The sequence below is a fragment of the Pezoporus occidentalis genome, unplaced genomic scaffold (genome assembly GCF_034315485.1).
Source record: "Pezoporus occidentalis ecotype Australia unplaced genomic scaffold, CSIRO_AGI_Poc_V1 ctg68, whole genome shotgun sequence".
NCBI classification, from domain to species: domain Eukaryota; kingdom Metazoa; phylum Chordata; class Aves; order Psittaciformes; family Psittacidae; genus Pezoporus; species Pezoporus occidentalis.
This window is the reverse complement of record NW_026916030.1, coordinates 864,318-882,361: the sequence shown is the minus strand read 5'-3', so window position 1 is coordinate 882,361 and position 18,044 is coordinate 864,318. Positions and strand designations below refer to the sequence as shown.

At 51.4% G+C, this 18,044-nt stretch overlaps 1 protein-coding gene across 2 annotated transcripts in view; it reads right to left on the bottom strand.

The window, feature by feature from the left end:
* COL5A1 (collagen type V alpha 1 chain) overlaps positions 1–18,044 on the bottom strand; it is a 131,114-nt gene that overhangs the window by 7,428 nt on the left and 105,642 nt on the right. The window contains exons 38-64 of one of the 2 annotated variants that reach the window (XM_062641076.1): positions 17,692–17,745; positions 16,121–16,228; positions 15,850–15,939; positions 15,705–15,758; positions 14,968–15,075; positions 13,333–13,440; positions 12,786–12,839; positions 12,122–12,175; positions 11,816–11,923; positions 11,673–11,726; positions 11,475–11,582; positions 11,337–11,390; positions 10,847–10,954; positions 9,466–9,519; positions 9,046–9,099; positions 8,562–8,615; positions 8,080–8,133; positions 7,310–7,417; positions 6,827–6,880; positions 6,675–6,728; positions 6,371–6,478; positions 5,846–5,899; positions 5,183–5,218; positions 4,366–4,419; positions 3,743–4,001; positions 3,214–3,326; positions 1,127–1,195 (exon numbers count right to left, since the gene is read on the bottom strand). In XM_062641076.1, coding sequence (XP_062497060.1) covers positions 1,127–1,195; positions 3,214–3,326; positions 3,743–4,001; positions 4,366–4,419; positions 5,183–5,218; positions 5,846–5,899; positions 6,371–6,478; positions 6,675–6,728; positions 6,827–6,880; positions 7,310–7,417; positions 8,080–8,133; positions 8,562–8,615; positions 9,046–9,099; positions 9,466–9,519; positions 10,847–10,954; positions 11,337–11,390; positions 11,475–11,582; positions 11,673–11,726; positions 11,816–11,923; positions 12,122–12,175; positions 12,786–12,839; positions 13,333–13,440; positions 14,968–15,075; positions 15,705–15,758; positions 15,850–15,939; positions 16,121–16,228; positions 17,692–17,745 — 2,187 coding nt within the window. Of the gene's footprint in view, positions 1–1,003; positions 1,073–1,126; positions 1,196–3,213; positions 3,327–3,742; positions 4,002–4,365; positions 4,420–5,182; positions 5,219–5,845; positions 5,900–6,370; positions 6,479–6,674; positions 6,729–6,826; positions 6,881–7,309; positions 7,418–8,079; positions 8,134–8,561; positions 8,616–9,045; positions 9,100–9,465; positions 9,520–10,846; positions 10,955–11,336; positions 11,391–11,474; positions 11,583–11,672; positions 11,727–11,815; positions 11,924–12,121; positions 12,176–12,785; positions 12,840–13,332; positions 13,441–14,967; positions 15,076–15,704; positions 15,759–15,849; positions 15,940–16,120; positions 16,229–17,691; positions 17,746–18,044 lie in introns of both variants that reach the window. The other variant, XM_062641077.1, reaches the window with a different exon arrangement.

The window sequence follows — 18,044 nt, the reverse complement described above, 5'->3', positions numbered from 1 at the left end:
AGAAGCTGCAGAAGCCATATCCTTCTGGTGGGCAGAACCAGAGCAGAACGTGTTTAGTGGCAACAAAACGCGGCTCAGGAAAACAACGCGGTGGTTTGCTTTGTTGTTTGCCTTTAAGGTGGAAGTTTGGGCACTGCAAGAAACCTCTGCCCTGCAGGAGCAGGTCAGTGCAGTTCAACAGAGCAGCTCCTGCTTCTAGGGCAGGTCAGGTTTAGCCACTGAGTATTTCCTTTTTTCCTAGCTCTCATTTGACTGGGTTCATTATCTGCATCCTGCTCATCCTACAGGAGCTGATACCCACACAGCATCACACAGTTGACACCCACAGAGCCACACAGTGCTGTGGCTTAAGCAGACCTGGCATACACTCATAAGCCACTGCTCTGACCTCCCTGACCAGGGCTGAGGTTCTGTAGGAGTGGTCTATCCACAGCATGGATGTCCTGTTACAGGACAAAACACCAGAGCTTTTTCTCTGTTCTGTGTCGCTGCCTTGCTGGCCGACATCAAACATCTCCTGACCTTAGGACAGGACTTGAAAAAGTCCTTAACTGGGACTATGTCAAGCTCTTGTCCATCAGGCTTGGCCAATGCACGTGGCTTGAAATCCTTTAAACCTTTTAAGTCCTTTAAAGCAATGACTTCATGTCTCCAAGCTCTGGGGGTGGTGTGGGAGCTCCTGACGGGGCTCAGCTCCAGTGCAAGAGACAAAACCCACCTTAGGGAAAGCCTGCCCCAGAGCAGAGATGTATAGATTCACACCTCACCCTGGGTACAGCAAGCATGGGCTACGCTAGCGCTGTGCCCTGCTCCTGGGCTTCTAGTCAAGCCAATGGGAAAAGTGTCCCCACTGGCCTTTAGTTCTTTTTCAGTATTCCACCTTAAACATCTGTACTGCAACGTGGGATAGGGATTAGTCCGGCATGCAGAGGGCAACAGGTCTGGCCATACCAAAGCAGATGAGGTGCTCTGATTCAGACTAGGGCCAAGGTTAGCCACTTACCAAAGACCCCCGCTTGTATTGACTATACCATGTGGAAGGCTGCTCTTTGGGCCAACGAGCCATTTTACTCTGTAAAATATGACAGGGGTTAAAGAAAACAGAAAGCACCAAGATGCATCTTACCAGTTTACCGCGCTTGAATTCACTGAACCAGGAGCCTGGGTTTTCCTTTGGCCAGGAAGTAATTCTAGCCTAGTTTGTGGACGGCAAAGGAGGAAAGAGAGAAAGAAGAAAAATCAATTAAAAAGTTCCATTCAGTTCCCCAGCAGAGCGTGCACGTCTTACAGACTGTCCAGCTTCCTTTCCACTGCTTTCTTAATCTTTCTACACCACTAACAAGAGCAATTGGCAGTGCCCTAAGGTGCCAGCAACCTCTCTCGCAGGAGGAACTGCGTGGTGCTGCCCAGCAGTGCCCTGGCACGAGCCTCCTTGGCTAAGGGCTAATGATGTCTGCCTCCTACATACTTTGGATGCAGAACCAGCAGTGCAGTCTGTTGGCAGGAGAGACAAAAGGAAAGACAGGGAGGGAAAAAAGGAAGTATTGGTGGTAAAGGATCTCCATGGGAGGGCTGGGGTGGAAAAGCATTGCTGATAATGGGGAAGGCTGCTGTCACTCTAACACCAAATCCAGATGCTGTGGGACTGGGAAAGGCAAAGAATGTGATTAAGGAAAAGCCTCCGCCTGCCTCTGGCGCTTCTGTGGCAATAAGGAGCAGCACGCAGAGTGCATCCCCCACAGTCAGTGCTGGACCATCACACATAGTGAAGGTCCAACTACCTGGAGCAATGCAGGGGGTGACCTTGACAAGAAATGAGCTGTTGGAGCATCCTTTATGGCAGCCGCATCTAATCAGCTGAATCACTTTTCGGGTCAGAGCACAAGGGAGGAACGTGGCTGCTCCCTGCTCCCCGACCCTCCCACGAGCTCCTGCACTGCTGCTGTAAATCCCTCCAAAAACAATGGCCAAGCTACACACAGGTGTCTTGGGATCGTCCTTTCCTTGCCAGTGCGTGAGCCATAAAGCAAGTCAGTGTGATTCTGCTGGGTTAAGGATGGAGGGAAAGGGGGTATGGCTTAAAGTCTGCTGTGGCTTACAATAAAACCACTCAGCCAATACTTAATGCTGCTGTGGTAGCTGGTTTCATTCCTCTACGTGGGAAAAGAGCAGGCTGAAGCTTTTCCTTATTTACAATGTATTGCAGAAGTGGAGCACAATTTGTATTTGAGCAGCATCGCAGTGCTCAGAAAAGCAGCTCCACAGTGGACGTGGTGAGGCCAAAGAGCCACTCACAGGAGCCCGAGCAGCCCCAAGATCAGGGGCAGACTCTGTGTTTTAGCTGTCAAGATTTAGAGGAAAGCCATGGCAAGTGAGTGCAAAGGAGAGGAAATCCATCTCCTGCTTAAACAACCCTAACAAAAACCCAAGGAAGATTTATGTTGCCTGTTACTTGTCCTGCTCTGGCCCGTACTGCTGGTGGGTGAAATTGGGGAAGCAAACAGCTTTCAGTGAACAGCTTTGTCTGCACCTTAACCCAGCAGAGCTGAGGCACCGAGGGAGCTCCCCAGGAGCTTCTGCTCGGCCACTGCGAGAGCTGGTCCCCAGGCACTGGGGAGAGCAGCTCTAGGGGACAGCACAGGGCACAGGGTCTGCCTAGCTAAGCACATCATTACCCAAAGGACTCAAGCAGGTTCGTGCATCGGCGCCAGGAGCGCAGAGGCCAGGTGCAACCACTGATGATCATTTGCCCATAGGAAACACCAGGAAAAACGACAGGAGAGAAACGTTTATCTGCTCTGCCTCAAGGCACAGCAAGGGCAGAGGAATCAGCGGTGCCTGTGCATGCGGAGAGCAGAGCAGCCTGGCTGCAGGAGGGAAGGAGTTAAATGAAGCTCACAGTTCCTGCACCAACACACACTTCTGCCTTTCTAAAGCAAAGCAAAAAGGTGTTAGCATTTATTATGCCTGGGAAATCATCAAAGACTTGTCCCAAATCACAGTTTAAATCTGACTTACTCCAAGAAATTATCTTCATAAACATATTACTTATTTTAGACACCAACGCTGCATAACAAAGGAATGTTCTGGATCTTTAATCCTTACTTGCTATTGTTCAGTTCTCCTGAAATGGACTGTCTATGAATATTCATATTAGGAAACACTCCTCTCTTATCACCATGCTATGGGAGGGGGGAAGTTGTATGGACTTACTCCTTCGGATTTCTTATCAGGGAAGATGCAAGTCTCTCCACCAGCTGTGAAATTACAGTACACTTTGAAAGAGTCCCTGGAACATCCTTGGTTGGGATCAACCCAGTATTCACCTGGATGCACGAGAGGGAAGAGAAGGGAAGAAAGAGTCAGCACTGTGAAGGAAGGACAATTCAGCAGCCACCTTATCAGGAATGTCTCATCTCTGGCATAGGCCACTGTTTCTATATATTTTTTGGAAACCAGGTTATGATCTGACTCTACATCACACTGTGGCACCTTATAGGAATAGCTGATTTTCACCATATATCCCCATTCTTATAATAGAGTATATACGCAGGAAGGAACCTGCAACGATCATCTAATTCAACTTCTCTATCTATTCCTTCTTTGTCAGCCACATTCCTCATGAGGCACCAGGGCCAGGGACCCCCCACATTCCTTCTCTTCCTGCACTCGCCTCTATTCACTGTATGGAGCTGGGACACTCACGGCGTTTTCCCCTCATCCCCCCTGTCCTGGGACCCACCGTCTGGGAAATCGGGGTGGCAGAGCTGCAGATCCTTGCAGGTACGTGCTGGGTTATGCTGGGTGCCCAAGGGATGCTTCATTTGCTCAATTTCCAGTTTCAAGGAATTCAGCGAGCCGAAGATTTCCTCCATGCCATCTGCATAGTCCATGTAGTTGTCGGCATTCCCATCGTCCACCAGCTGGCTGGCGTCAATGTTCCGCCTGGTCCTCTTGGAAGCCTGGATGGGCAGCGGCTGGATGACTTCTCCAGGAGGACCCTGATTTGTGGGGGAAGGAGATACCACTGCTCATTGCACTGGGAGACGGAAGAGGTGGCCAAAGCAGTCACCAGTGCTGAGATGCAGCATCACAAGACACACACATAACAGGTAAAACACCTGTGATGGCACTGCTAAAAACCGCAGCCACCAAACTTGAACATTGGATTCATCTTCTCTTTACCCATCAGTAACTTCTCCCGTCACATCCTGCTTTCTTCCCCAGCACCTCTAAGAGCTGTCAATGCATTGCAGGGACTCCTGATATGCTGAATCTCTGACCAGAAATCCTCTAGCCCCTGATATTACAACACCCATTAAATGTGAGCCTCATTTCATGCTCCATGTAATGGTTTCTACTTACAGGAGGCCCTGGGGGCCCAGGAAGACCCGATTCACCCTTTGGACCTGTTGGACCCTGGGAGGAAAAACACGGGAAAAACAGGAGTCACACAGGGAAAAGCACTTGTCACCTCCAGCACATCCCAAACATTATTTCTTCTAATAGTCTCCTGTGGCAAAATCTGTCTTCCTGTCCCTTCTTTCTGTGCCCTTCATGCACATCAGAGGGGTCTCCTTGCACCTCTCTCTGAAGATGCTTAAGGAAAAGAGATCAGTCAAATGATTGGGGTTAAACAGTCAGACTTCACTGAGGCTTCCTATGGAAAAGAGAGGCTGTTCCAGTGCAAGGCAACGTGAACTCTTCAAACCAACCCAATGGTTTATAAATCGAATAAAACCTAAAAATTAATTGAACACTGAATTCTGCATGGGAAGGAGGATTAGGAAGCTGCCCAAGAGGAATTTTTAGCTGCCTGCATGGGAGATCTGTAACATGAATCTTGCTTCACTGTCACATTCTCGTTCTCGCCGCGTTCTGCACTCCCCAGCTCGCCACCTCCCGCTCCACTGGCTATTTTTAATACCCGCCGCCTCACAGCAGGAGGTTTTCTCCCAGGGACTGTGCACTGGAATCCTCCTTGAGATCTCTGCCGCACTGATGTTCACTGAGGTACAGAGAGCGCAACAGAAACCTTCCCCAGGTACCATTCCTGGAAAGGCTGCACTTGCTAAGGCCATCTGTGGCCAGTTGCCTTAATGCCACTGACAGGGAGGAGCTGCCGTGGGTTATACTTAATAACTGCTCCTCGCCTTCTTCGTTTAACAATGTCTATACTCACCGATGATCCTTTAGCACCTTTGGGACCAGGTGGACCCTGTGTGGAGAAAAGCAGAGCAGAGTCAGTACAGTTCTAGCAGAGAAGGCAACAGACTCCCCTTAGAGACAAGGTGGTTTCTTTTTCACTTCTTTCCCCACTTTTCCCATCCACTGGAGTTCAGTGTTATTTGCCAACATGCAAAATGCATTTGTGTCAGATCCATCTGTGTCACTGCTCCACACTCCTGCCTGGATGGGGGCTGGAAAAGCTGCTGGGTCACTACTACAGCCCAGGGCTGGTCCTGGCTCTGTGCTGAGGGCACCCAGCAAATGCTGCTTACCCAAGGTGCAGCCTTTGGGCAGCCAGGGAAAAATGGACCAAGAGCAAAAAGGGCAAGAAATCACGGTGTGATCACAGCTGACCCTAAAACCAGGGAGAGGGACATTTGTGTTCCATCCTGCCATGCGCACTGAGCTCATCTCTTGGCTCATCTATCACCCCCAGTACTTCCCTAACCCAGCCAAGTGTTTTTAACAGGCTGAGCTGAGCAAAGCCATCCCCACCAACTTCCTCACACCAGGCCAGGCCAGAAATGCTCTGCTGGGTGTATCCAGGAGCACAAAGGTGACTCCACAAAGACTGCGTAGCCCCTGAGGAATTCAAAGGCAATTGCTTGTCACCTACCGGTAATCCTGGTGGCCCTGGAGGTCCGATGGGTCCGGAAGGACCTGTGATACCCTGGAAAATAAAAGCAGAAAAGCATCGATGTGTATGCACCAGTGCTGGCATGTAACTACACAACTGACACCTGCTCACAGCTGATGAGGACTGGCTGGAGCTGAATGAGCTGAAGGGAGGACTCTATTCAAACCTGGAGGTTTAACTGGTTTTTAAGCATGTGCACAACCAGGGAATCTCCCACCTCATTTGGCACACAGTTGTAAAAACCTGTCCTCTGGATGCATATTTAATGGTACCATCCCTCCAAGTCTACTCAGCTCTTTTCAGATGACCCTTGAGAACCTGCTTCCCACTAAGTCGGGTGATTTGGAGCATGCCCATCTCACATGTAGAATAAACCACATTCATATAGAAAATATTCTTCAAAAATTAGCCAAGGTTGAGCAGCTCTGCTATGCCATACCTGCTTAAAGCAGCAAACCCCACAGCTCAAAAGCACGTTCCATTAAGGCCTCATGGAATACTTACCTGCTCTCCTTTGGGTCCTGCTGAGCCCTGGGGGCCTGGGAGACCTCTGTCACCCTTTTCCCCCTGCTCTCCTGGTGGTCCAATAAGCCCGATTAAACCTGGATGACCCTAGGGGAAAGCAGCAGATGTTAATAATGGTCTCTCACTTGAGGTACCCAAACACCAAAGCCACCCAGCAAAGGCGTTGCTGGATACATCCCAAATATCTAAGCAAGGGTACAGGAGTTTGCCACCGGCAGGATGCCTCTACAATGGCAGACATGAGGGCCAGGTCATGCAGTGAGATCATGTGTGCTATTCTCACCTTCTCTCCTTTAGGACCAGAGTCTCCTTTAAGACCAGGCAAACCCGGTGGGCCCTTTGAGAGACCGGGGGGGAAATGAAAGAGAGAATAAGTTCATGTAAAATGCATTCACCCATGTCAAAACCACACAGAATTTGATGGTCTGGACATACCATTGGGCCTGGAGGACCATCTGGGCCAGGGGATCCCGGGAGACCTTGTTCACCCTGTAAAACAGTGCAATCCCCTCAAAACAATTACTCAATGCTCCCAGCTGGGATTGCTCCCATTATTCACCTTTCCTCGTGTGGCCCCTGTGCCACGGAACATTCGCCCTGCCTTCTCACAGGTGGTAAAGGCAAAATGATTTATGCTCCTTTCATGCTCAGATCCCTACTGGAAAAGGGACCTTGTAGGTCCCGGAAACCCTCACCCATGGAGAGGGGGTGAGCAGACTCAAGTCTCAAATAAAACATGCTGGGAGGTGATATTCACTGCTGCATTATTTCCACTAAATGTGTTTTATCTGCTGTCAGGCATTTAAACCTGTATTCACTGGCAGAAAGAAGTCTTCCAAGCAGATAGGTTATGGTAAGCACCAGGAACAGCCCTGCCCAGCAGCTTTCTCAGACTCTGCTCAGTTTGGGAATACTCACAACTGGACCAGGAATCCCTCGAAGACCATCAGGACCGGGCTTCCCTGGAGCACCCTGGGGACCGATTGGGCCAGTCTTGCCCGGAGGTCCTTCCAAACCAGCTTCACCCTAGATGCAAGAGGCAGCATGGCTTCATTTGCACTGGGGCATCAAGCAATCTTGAATACACTGTGGCTGCTGCCAGGATGTCCCAGAGTGAACACCGGTGCATGCAAAGCGCGTAAAGCTTCCAACACATTCGTTTTCCTGCTGCTCCCCACCATTTCTGCTGGTTTCCAGCAGGAACAGCCTCGGAGACTGCGAGCTCCCCGAGCGGTCCTGGGATATAATCTAGCAGAGGACATCCTCTGCCACCAGCGCTCCCACAGCTGCCGCAACATCTGGGCCTGTAATTTGCAATCCCCCTCTCCACCTCCCCACCTCCCCTACCGAAACAACCCTGGTCCAGTAGCGCTGTTTCTGCCCTGGGAAACAACACAGGGCTGTGCACGCCTCTCACTGACAACACACTGAATTGCCAAATATGGCACTTTGTGATTTCAAAACAAGGAAAACATCCCCGTGACCTCAGCAAGCCCTGATTATCTCCATGGAGTTTGTGAAGAGATGAAACATAAGCTTAGATTGAAGGCCAACAGCCCCCAGTTCAGGCTAATTCGTTGTAACACGTAGAGAAATCAAATCACTGTCTTTCAAACACCAGCACTGTCAGAGGGAGGTCCCTTTGACATACAAAGGGCAGTAGAAGTGAACCCCCATCCAGCTCTTACCTTGGCTCCTTTCTCTCCTTGCCTTCCTTCAGGACCGGCTGGACCAGGAGGGCCCTAGAGAAAGCACAACACAGATGCAAATCACAGTTAGATCCCACAGATCTGAAACGGTCCATTGGAATTAGCAGAATGATGCTACAGCCCCAGGGAAGAAGGCAAAATGGAGACAAATATCTCTGAAAAGCTTTTTAAATTAGCTTCTTGCTAAATGAATCCCTGGGCTCTGCAGCAAGGCGGGAAGAGCAGGAGCACCTCATCCTTGTGTTTTCTTTTGGGTATTAAAACCTCAGTAAACCAGGGGATGTGGTTGACAATTTCCCAGCAATTCCCAGTGGTCGGGATGGTGCATCATGAGATTCTTTTTAGTTATTGTTTATCTCACATGCTACTGCTTTGCATCTACTGCAGACCTACTGCTAACATTAGTTTCACAAATTCAACACAAATACACTTGGAGGAACGCCCCTAAACCATCAGCTTACCCTCTTTCCTGGGGGTCCGGAGGGGCCTGGCTCTCCTGTGGGACCAGGGGAACCCTAGATGGAGAAGGAAGCAGAACAAGCCATAACTGCACCACGAGACATGGGAAGGAGGAGCACATGTGTAAAGCTCGAGTTGAGCTCTGGAGTTTGTGCTGAGCCGAGGCGTGGGCAGCACAACTCCCAACACCTCCTCGGGGTGCAGGTGGTTTCTTCTTTTAGCCATTCCCACCAGGAAATACCATAAGGCACAGCAAAGTTTAAATGAAAGAGTTTTGTTTTCCTGTAAGTTAACGTTTGCTTTGGGGATGCACTGCTCAGCAGCCTGGGTGGATGCAGCGGCCAGGCTGACACAGGCAGCAGGGACAGGCACCAGGGGCCCAGCGCAGCAGAAGCTGGTGGGAATCGGATGCTGTATGCCCTTGGACCTGTGTACAGGAACCATGGGGAGTGATGGGGAACAGAGCTCATCGATCCAGTTACTCACGGTCTGTCCAGGTTCTCCGTCATCACCTTTGTCACCAGGAGGACCATCCTGACCCTGAAAAGGAAGAAGAAAGAAACAAGCAGGTGTATTTAGGGCATGAATACAGCTGAGGAAAGCAGCAGTAGGAGTGTGCAGTGCTCTTCATGCCACCAGCACCATCCCTTCCCATCTCTTGTTGAGAGCACCGGTAACAGCAAATGTCCTATGTCAAATATTGTGGGTAGCAGCACTCATACAGCTACTACCCCAAAGGTTGTAGCATGCTCAGACAAGTAGTCTTATGGTGCAACTCCTTACTCTTTCCCAAGTAAAGGGAAGAGTAAGTTCCAGAGGAGCTGATGGTGAATGAAGAGCACACTGCTGTATCTTACTGAACCAAGAGGAGGAACCTAACTGCCCTTCTGTGAGACAGACACTTACAGCTGGACCAGGCTCTCCAGGAGGACCAGGGTCACCAGGGAAACCAACCGGACCCTGCAGAGAGAAGAGGGATATCCCCATGTCAGAGAGGTTGCATCTGGAGCACTGCGGAGCACTAGTGCCTGTGACCCCAGCGACCACACAGGGAGTCACCCTATGGAGCAAAGCCCCAGTTCTCCACCCTCCAACAGTCCCAGATCACATCCCATCTTCGCATCTTCAGCGACTTCATCTTGTCCCAGCCACCAGCTGAGCTCTGCATCAGGCAAAGCAAAGGCAACACTGGGAGCGTCATTTGGTTTTTCATAAATACATTGGACAAATGACAGCAAAATCCTCGCAGCTTTGGGGAATGCGCAGGTGAGATTTTGCTTTTGCTTACTGCGTGATGCTTGCTTACTACGTGATCACAGGAAGATCCTCTCAAGGCATTTAATGACTAAAACACTTCACCATTCTTCTCCATGCAATGTCTACTGTTTACTTCAAACAACCCCAAGACCAGCACTCAGACAATAGGCTTCAAGCAGTAATGTGATATCCCCAAAGCCCATCTGTTCAGTGATGATTGACTTTCCTGCCTCCGCTGCTTATCACAGCAGAAATTTCTTCAGCAGGCAAGCATCAAAGAAGCTGGCAAGATAAATACTGTACCATTGTCATCTGGTATAAATCAGAATAGCTCTACTGGCTTCACTACAGCTACAGCAATCAGCATCAACAGGGATCTGCCCTACACGCACAACTCCCAGATTCACATAAATCTCCTCCACGCTGTTTCAGAAGCTTCGCTCTGGTGCAGAGGACCTTGGAAATACATAAGCTCAAGTGCAAAGTGAACCTACTGCAGGCTCACCATGGGGGTGAGCTTTCTGACAGCCTGCAAAAAGAACCAATAATTCAAGTGACAGGACAAGGGGTAACGGGTTCAAACTCAAACCGAGGAAGTTTAGATTGGATCTAAGGAGGAAATTCTTCCCTGTTAGGGTGGTGAGGCACTGGAATGGGTTGCCCAGGGAGGTTGTGAATGCTCCATCCCTGGCAGTGCTCAAGGCCAGGTTGGACAAAGCCTTGGGTGACCTGGTTTAGTGTGAGGGGTCCCTGCCCATGGCAGAGGGGGTGGAACTGGATGATCTTAAGGTCCTTTCCAACCCTAACTATTCTATGATTCTAAGTCCTGCTGGAAGATGAGGTACAGCTGGGTCTTTTCCTCACGAGCACCCTGAAGAAGGGGATCAATATCAAGTATCATTGGAGGAGCAATTCTGTGGCTGGTAAACTGCTTCAGATTTCCACAAAGATCTCTGGAAAACACCTTTTCATGCAGAAATCCCTGCTGGGCAAGACAAGGGAGCACTGCTTGGACAGGAGGTGTACTTACAGGGCTGCCTTTGGGACCATCATCGCCTGGTGGACCTTTGGGGCCAGGTGGACCAGCAGCACCAGAGGGACCTGCTTCACCTTTTTCACCTCTTTCACCTTTAGGACCCTGTAAAGGAAAAAGAGTGTTTCTATTTTCCAGGAAACCAACCTGCCAATCTCTAACTCCTCTTTGGATCAATTCTGAGAAAGAAGCTTTATTTGTATCTCAGAGCACGAGAACATGATATAGCAGTCCCTTCCCACGAAGGCTGAATGGTGCTCATGATGTTCAGCCGTGGGTAGCCCATGTTCGGTGACTAAACGTTACACTATAAATACCCAGGAACATGGTGATGTGTCACCCAATACCCAGACCAAGAACAGCACTGGTTCAGCCCCTGCAGCTGAATCCATGCCTCTCCTACACCCCTTTACCAGCTCTTCAGAGGGCCACCCGTGAAGAAAAGCTCTTCTCCATCAGAGCAAGAGCCACCCTGTAGTGTACTCACCGGGAGGCCAACCTCGCCGGGAAGCCCAGGCTCACCAGATTCACCAGGCTCACCCTGCAGAGGGGAAAAGAGGATGAGCAAACCTGGGGTTGCTGACCCAGCAAAGCCTCAGCCAGGCTCCCCTGGATGCTTTTTTACCTTCTCTCCTACTGCACCAGGATTTCCTATTCCCCCAGGAGGACCCTGCGGACCATCTGCTCCTGGTGGTCCTGAGGGACCTCTGGGTCCAGGTGGGCCTGGTGGGCCCTGACAGAGAAAGGGGAGACAGATTTAAGACACGTTTCTTGGAGCAACGTCTGTGCCGGTGACAAACAGAGAAGTACAAAAGCATCTCACCATTTGCCCAACATCACCCGTTTCTCCCTTCTCACCAGGCGGTCCAGGCAAGCCCTGCGGAGGGGATGAGTTTGAGCTGTGAACACCTCAGGTGGAGCCCCAGCTCTCATCACCCTGAGCCCTCCTTTGATGCTGCAATTTACCTGCAAGCCCACCGGGCCAGGGGGACCAGGGAAACCTCGGGGTCCTTCATCACCTTTCTGACCAAAGAGGCCTTGCTGCCCTCTGGGACCTGGCTCTCCATCAGCACCCTAAGAGGAAAGGATCTAGCACAGCTTAGCAAGGACATGACACAGATGCAAAGCCCCATCCCCACCACCTCCTTCTGCTGCCAGTGGTAACGCCCTGCGCATCAGCAGCGGCAGGCAGGAACTGCCAATCCTTGCAGTGCTTCCCAAGGGATTTTATAGCTCGAAAGGGGATTTCTGCTGACAGGGGACAATACTCACAGCGGGGCCGGGCTGACCGATCGGACCCTGTGGGCCAGTAGGCCCTGGTGGACCCTGTCATGAAACAGAAGAGCAACATCAGCATTAGGAGCTCGGAGTAAAAAGACCTCACCTGGGAAAGGCGATGCCCTTCAAGACAGCCTCCATTTAATGTGCATTAATTCCCAAAACAGAGGGAGGGGACAGAGCCAGGTCTCCCCAGACACACCAGCATTCCTCAGCCCTGGTGCCAATGGCACACCAGGCACATCTGAATGCGTTTTTTCTCCAGCAAAACACTATCACATCACCCAGCTCTATCTAGATACTCGAGTGTCATTTATCCTCCCCTGGCTCTGAGCAGTGCATAAAGGGTGCCTGAGAGTGCTGGAGACAACCAGAAAAGGGGCTACAGCCCCACACCTGACTTGAATGGCAGGAGCTGCTCAGGACAATTTACACAGTACAGGGGGACATGGAAACATCTCAGTGTGTTCCTGGGAGCTGCAGGCTCACACCTCAGGTCCTCCCTCTTTTTTCCACCGTGTGGGTATTTGATGAAGCGAAGGAGAAGACGAAGCGCTGACAGAAAGGAATGAAATTGGTATTTTCTGTTTCCAGCAAGTCACACGCCAGAGCCACGCTCCTCCAGGGAAGCAGCTTGGGCAGCATCCACCCCACTCACCTGCTCCCCCTTGTCGCCCTTGCTGCCCTTCTGCCCGGGCTCCCCGATCTCGCCCTGCCAGGTACAAAGGGACACGGTTAGCTCACGTGGTGACCACTTCCATATCCCAACATTCGAGATGTTTGTCTGCATCCCTCATGCCGGAGATCCCAGGGAAACACCCCAGAATGTTCTAAAAGAAGCCAGAGATTTGGATGCTCCTGGTGTACCCTAAAATGTTCCGTAGCTGCCACACAATGCGAGAACCACCGTGTTGCAGCCCTTGTCTGGAGTGATGGGGGCTTCATCCCAGAGTCCTCCAGACCTGAGGGGCTTAATTAGTGAGTGGGGGAAGGTAACTAATTGGGAAAGGCCAGGCACCTGTGGGCAGGCTGCCTGCTCCAGGCTTTGGGGGGGGTGATGGGTTTCTGCCCATCATCAAGAAATACCCTTTGGGTGATGGCCAGCAGCACATCCAACCCACTGACGGAGGCAGCATGGGGGCAATGGGGCACATCACCCAGGTCCTTCCCAGAGCGACCCTCGCAGCAGGAGCTGCTCCTCTCACCTTGTCTCCATCCTCGCCGGGGGGGCCGACAGGACCTGCTGGACCCGGCAGGCCCACGGGGCCCTGGATGCCATCCCGGCCAGCCGGCCCCTGGGGACCCTTCTCGCCCTGGAAGCAGAACGAGCAGCAGGTCACACAGAGCTCTCCCCCAGCCAACCCATTCCATCCCATTAATGTTTTATTCAGCTGCTAGCGACCCCTCACTGCATGGACATATACAGAAGGACCGGTTTTTCACTGATGTTTCATCAGACTCTGTGCTCACTGTCTGCAACAAGACAAAATGTCCATCTTGAGAGATAAGAAAGAACAAGCACATCTAAATGGTGACTACCCAGATCAGAGCTGCAATTTCACTGCCAGAGCAATATACCCAGATTTAATCTCAAGCCTCTGCCATCTCTCTCTGGATGACAAACAAGACCCCAAGTAATTTATATTCCCACAAGCCAGTTTTTACTGATTCTGGCCCCAGCACTCCCTGCCTGCTCCCTCCTTGGCTGAACCCCAGCTACTGGGGGGTTCTGATTGGACATCTACTTGTGTTCCTCAGCCTGAGCCTTCAACCACATTTGTTTGTTTTATAGGAACTGAAGAGTGAGTATTTTTTGGTTTCCTCACACATAATTTAATTGCATCTGAATCCTGGGTGCTCTCTTTTGAGTAATTAGATGCCACACAAATTGCCCATTCATCTATGCACTGATACATCACATAGGTACTTGGCAGGACAGATGTTCAGAAAGCTGATTCACCAGGAAATTATTGCCTCTGGACTAGCTGCTGGGGTTTATAATAGGCAAAGATGAGATGCAGTGGCTGACAAACACTTTTGATGACAACAACCACTGTAAGTGTCCTCATGTAGTCTGGAACACCTGATGCCAGCGTTTGCTCGTTTCGCCGGGTCTGAAAGCTGAGCTCGTGTTTGAGGCACCACAACAGCCCCTGCAGAGCCCCTGGGGTGTGAGCAGGCCCAGCCTCCCTCCCGGGGCCCGGTGCTGTGCTCTCCGGGGACAGCAGGCTCATCCCAGCCCACTCCCTCCCGCGCACGTGGCATTTCACGCGGGCTGACGGTGAAGGCTCCGGAGAGGGACCATATGGCAGGGCTCAGCCACGCTCCGCACGAGCCGCATCCCACGGGCGGGATGCCTGGGAATGAGAACACAGCATCCCCGGAAACGGAGCTGAAACCTCCACAGCGCTTTACCGTGCTGCCCCTCAGCCGGGGCAGAACAGGGCTCAGGATGGCTTTGGGTTCAATGGGAACTGCTGCTGCTATTGCAGCCTTGGAAGCAGTGGTGGGGTTGGCTCACTGCTCTGCCCAGAGCCAGGTCCTTGGGCTGGTTGCCACTAGGAGGTCACAGAGCTGCCACTTCACCTGCTCAGTCCTCATCCCTTTTCACTGCCAGGAGACGTTCCAGTTCCTGGGGTCACATCCAGTTTTGATAGCACGGGTGCCACAAACGGGGCAGCTGAGATCCGGTGGTTTGATGCACCCAAGATGAGAAAATTCCCTTCTAACTGAATTCCTTCTGTTTTTATACACCAACCCCAAGGCCTCTCCATGCTCGGCCTCCTGCCGTACGCATTTCTGTTTGACCCACAGCTGCTTATCTTTATACTGGTACTTACTGGAGCTCCCTTTTCACCTGCAGGTCCTGGAGGTCCCTGGGGACCAGGTCGCCCTGGTAAGCCAATCGGGCCAGCTGATCCTGCAGGACCACGCTCACCAGGAGAGCCCTGTTCGGAGAAGGAAGAAAGGAAGCATTAACTGGAGCATTGAGCCTCATCTGTACACAGACATAAAGAAATCCAGCAGTTGGATGCTGCAAATGCATTGTCAGGAGGGGAGCACATTTGATGGGGTGGCTGCCACGTGGTGTGGTTCCACCAGCCTAAGGGATCTTGCAGATCTTTTATTAACTAAAATCGCTGGAAGGGCTGGGTTCTCCCTTGGATGGTGCCAGGAGCTCAGTTCCTGGGGGCTCCTTATCACCTTGGACCAAGAGCATGAGCAACTTCATGGCCAGCGCAGCAGGGGGGGTTGGATGATGACTATTTTCTTGTAGGAGGGCTGCACTGAGCACGAGTCTTAAGTGGAGACAACTTTCAGAGGTGACTTAGAAGCAAAATTCTCCATGTCCTGAATCACTGCTGCTCCCTCAGCTTGTCACGTATGTTCACAGCTGATGGCACGGGATGTCTGAGCTATTACATACGTGTCTTGTAGAACACAGCAATACCCAGCAAGTTGTTGGTTAGTGCAAGGGAAATAACGGCGAAAGCTCCGAGCTGTGACTAACCCTCCGTTTCTACTTGCCAAGCTTGTAAATGTGTTAGGTGGTGCCTGTAAGGGCAAGGATACTCACTGCTGGACCGGGGGGGCCTGGGGGACCTTCGCTGCCTTTCAACCCTGGAGCACCCTGGAGGAAGGAAAACAAAGTCACTCTGGGTGGTGGGGGCTGCACCCCCAGGCATCCTTCCTTCCGGAAGGACCGAGCATCCTCTACTCACAATGGGGCCGGGGAGGCCTCTCTCCCCAGGGAAGCCTCGCAAGCCAGGGGGACCATCCTTCCCTGGGAGGCCGGCGGGACCAGGGTCCCCCTGCAATGACAGTGAGAGAGAGCTGAGGACCTGCAGGCTCCTCTCTCTGGGCTCAGCTTGTGATGAGACACCGTGAAGCATCATCATAATTTCTTATCGGAATCATCCCTCCCCATCTCTGGGAGGCAGGCAGGCATCCAGCTTGCAAGGAGGGTGAATTCCATAGGCTGCTCGCCCCTACCTTGGTCCCTTCTTTTCCAGTGAGGCCAGGAAGACCTTGTTCACCCGGGGGACCTGGAGGACCTGGGTGTCCCCGCTCGCCCATTGGTCCAGTCTCACCAGTTGGACCCTGCAGAAACAGAGATTGAGGAGAAGGCGGTTGGCATCAGCAGAACAACCCACGAAGGAAGAGATGTGGGCTATCAATTTAGTCCTTCAGGTTGCAGTGGGATGGAAAATGCTCCTTCCCTCAGCTGTCCTCTGCAGTGCCACCAGGAATCCCCGGAGAGATGCCTCCTTTGGCATCTAAAAGGACCTTGTTTTAGAATGAGTAACATTGCACCAGACAGGCTAGCAGCACTGGGAACATCTGGAATTAAAGTGTTCACATAAATGAGATTATTACTACAACTGTTACACTTAGGTTTTGGGGTTTTATAAATGAGAACTTAGCAAGCTCTCCACAATTGTACTGATTCCTCCTTCTATGGGGCATAAATAATGGATTAGGCTTGTGCTACACAGCAATTACCGCCTGCCTCTGCGCTGCACTCGGGCACTAATGGTGACAAGTGTAACATAAGGCCCAGTGCCCACAGTCCCCAAGTGACCTGTTGTGGAGGAGGACAAAAGCCACATGCACCGCTCTGTAGCGTCCCTGCATGTTGATATCCTCTGGGACAAGGGTTGGAATTCCTGTCACGCTGCAGGGTGCCACTTAGTGTAAGCAGAGTGATAACATTGCAATCCTCAGCAACCACAGATCACACTAACTGCCTGCAGCAGAGCCAAATAAAATTGCCATAGAACCTCATTTGCACTTGAGAAGACAGACACAGCGGCAGGGAATTGCCCCTAATCCGGGAATTTACAAATCAGGGGCTTTACGCTGTCATTAAAGAGGACAAATTAATTACTTTCTCCTTAAAGAGCCACTTCCCCAGTAGCTCAGGAAAGACTGAGCCCAAAGCCAGTCCTCCTCAGCCTAGCACTGCCTACAGAACCGGTCCAGGAGCCCTGCATGCCTGGGCTTAAGGGGTACAAATTCTGGTTGTGCAGTTACTGATTCCAGACCGCGGAGGCCTTTGTGACTGAAAGCAAAGCAGCCCCACTCGGACAGAATGTGGCAGCACTTTACATTACAGAGATGCATTTCTCGATAGCAACGTGTAAGAGCACTCTTGCATCATGCTTGCACTGCCCAGCAGCTGACCAGCCCTTGGAGATCTCATTTACCTCTCTGGCTGCTTAAGGTCTTTTAGACTGGTTGTGTGCAGCCTACACCAACACCAGACCAGGAAAGCTCCATTAAGTTCACAGGAGCCACCTTATTTACACGTGTTTGTCTAAATACCATCCTAACGCCTCCAAACAAGGTGGGCTGGGACCCACTGGGGTAATTTCACACCCTGGCCAGGAATTCCAAAGCCATCCAGTGTGCTTTGATGTGACTTTGCCTTCCCTGGAAGAGGGGTCTCTGTGCTGTAAAACCCAAGGTTCTGGCAGCTCCAGCTGAACCATCAGAGCTGCAGAAGCCTGCTGTGCCAAACCAGTGAAGACGAGCTGGAGCAAGCATGAGCCTTTGTTTCTTACCTGAGGGCCTACAACACCAGGGGGTCCTGGAGGGCCAGTCTTGCCTTGGAAACCCTGTTAGAGAAAGGTAAAAGAGAAAGAGGTGACACCTCTGCCAAGGAGTGCTCCAGCGAGGTCCCAGGCTGGCTCTGGTGAGACACTGATGGGGAATGGATGGACACCAAAGACAAAGGAAGTGAGAAATCCAACAGAAGGTGGAGAATTGTCTTTGTACATGTATACAGGGGGAAACAGAGGAAGGAAAAGGGATTCTCAAAGCTCAGCTCTGTTGTTTTGATGGAGCTACTGTGGCCTGGCTGAAGGACTGGCCATATGTATATATGCTACGCTCATAAACCCTGCACAGGAAATTG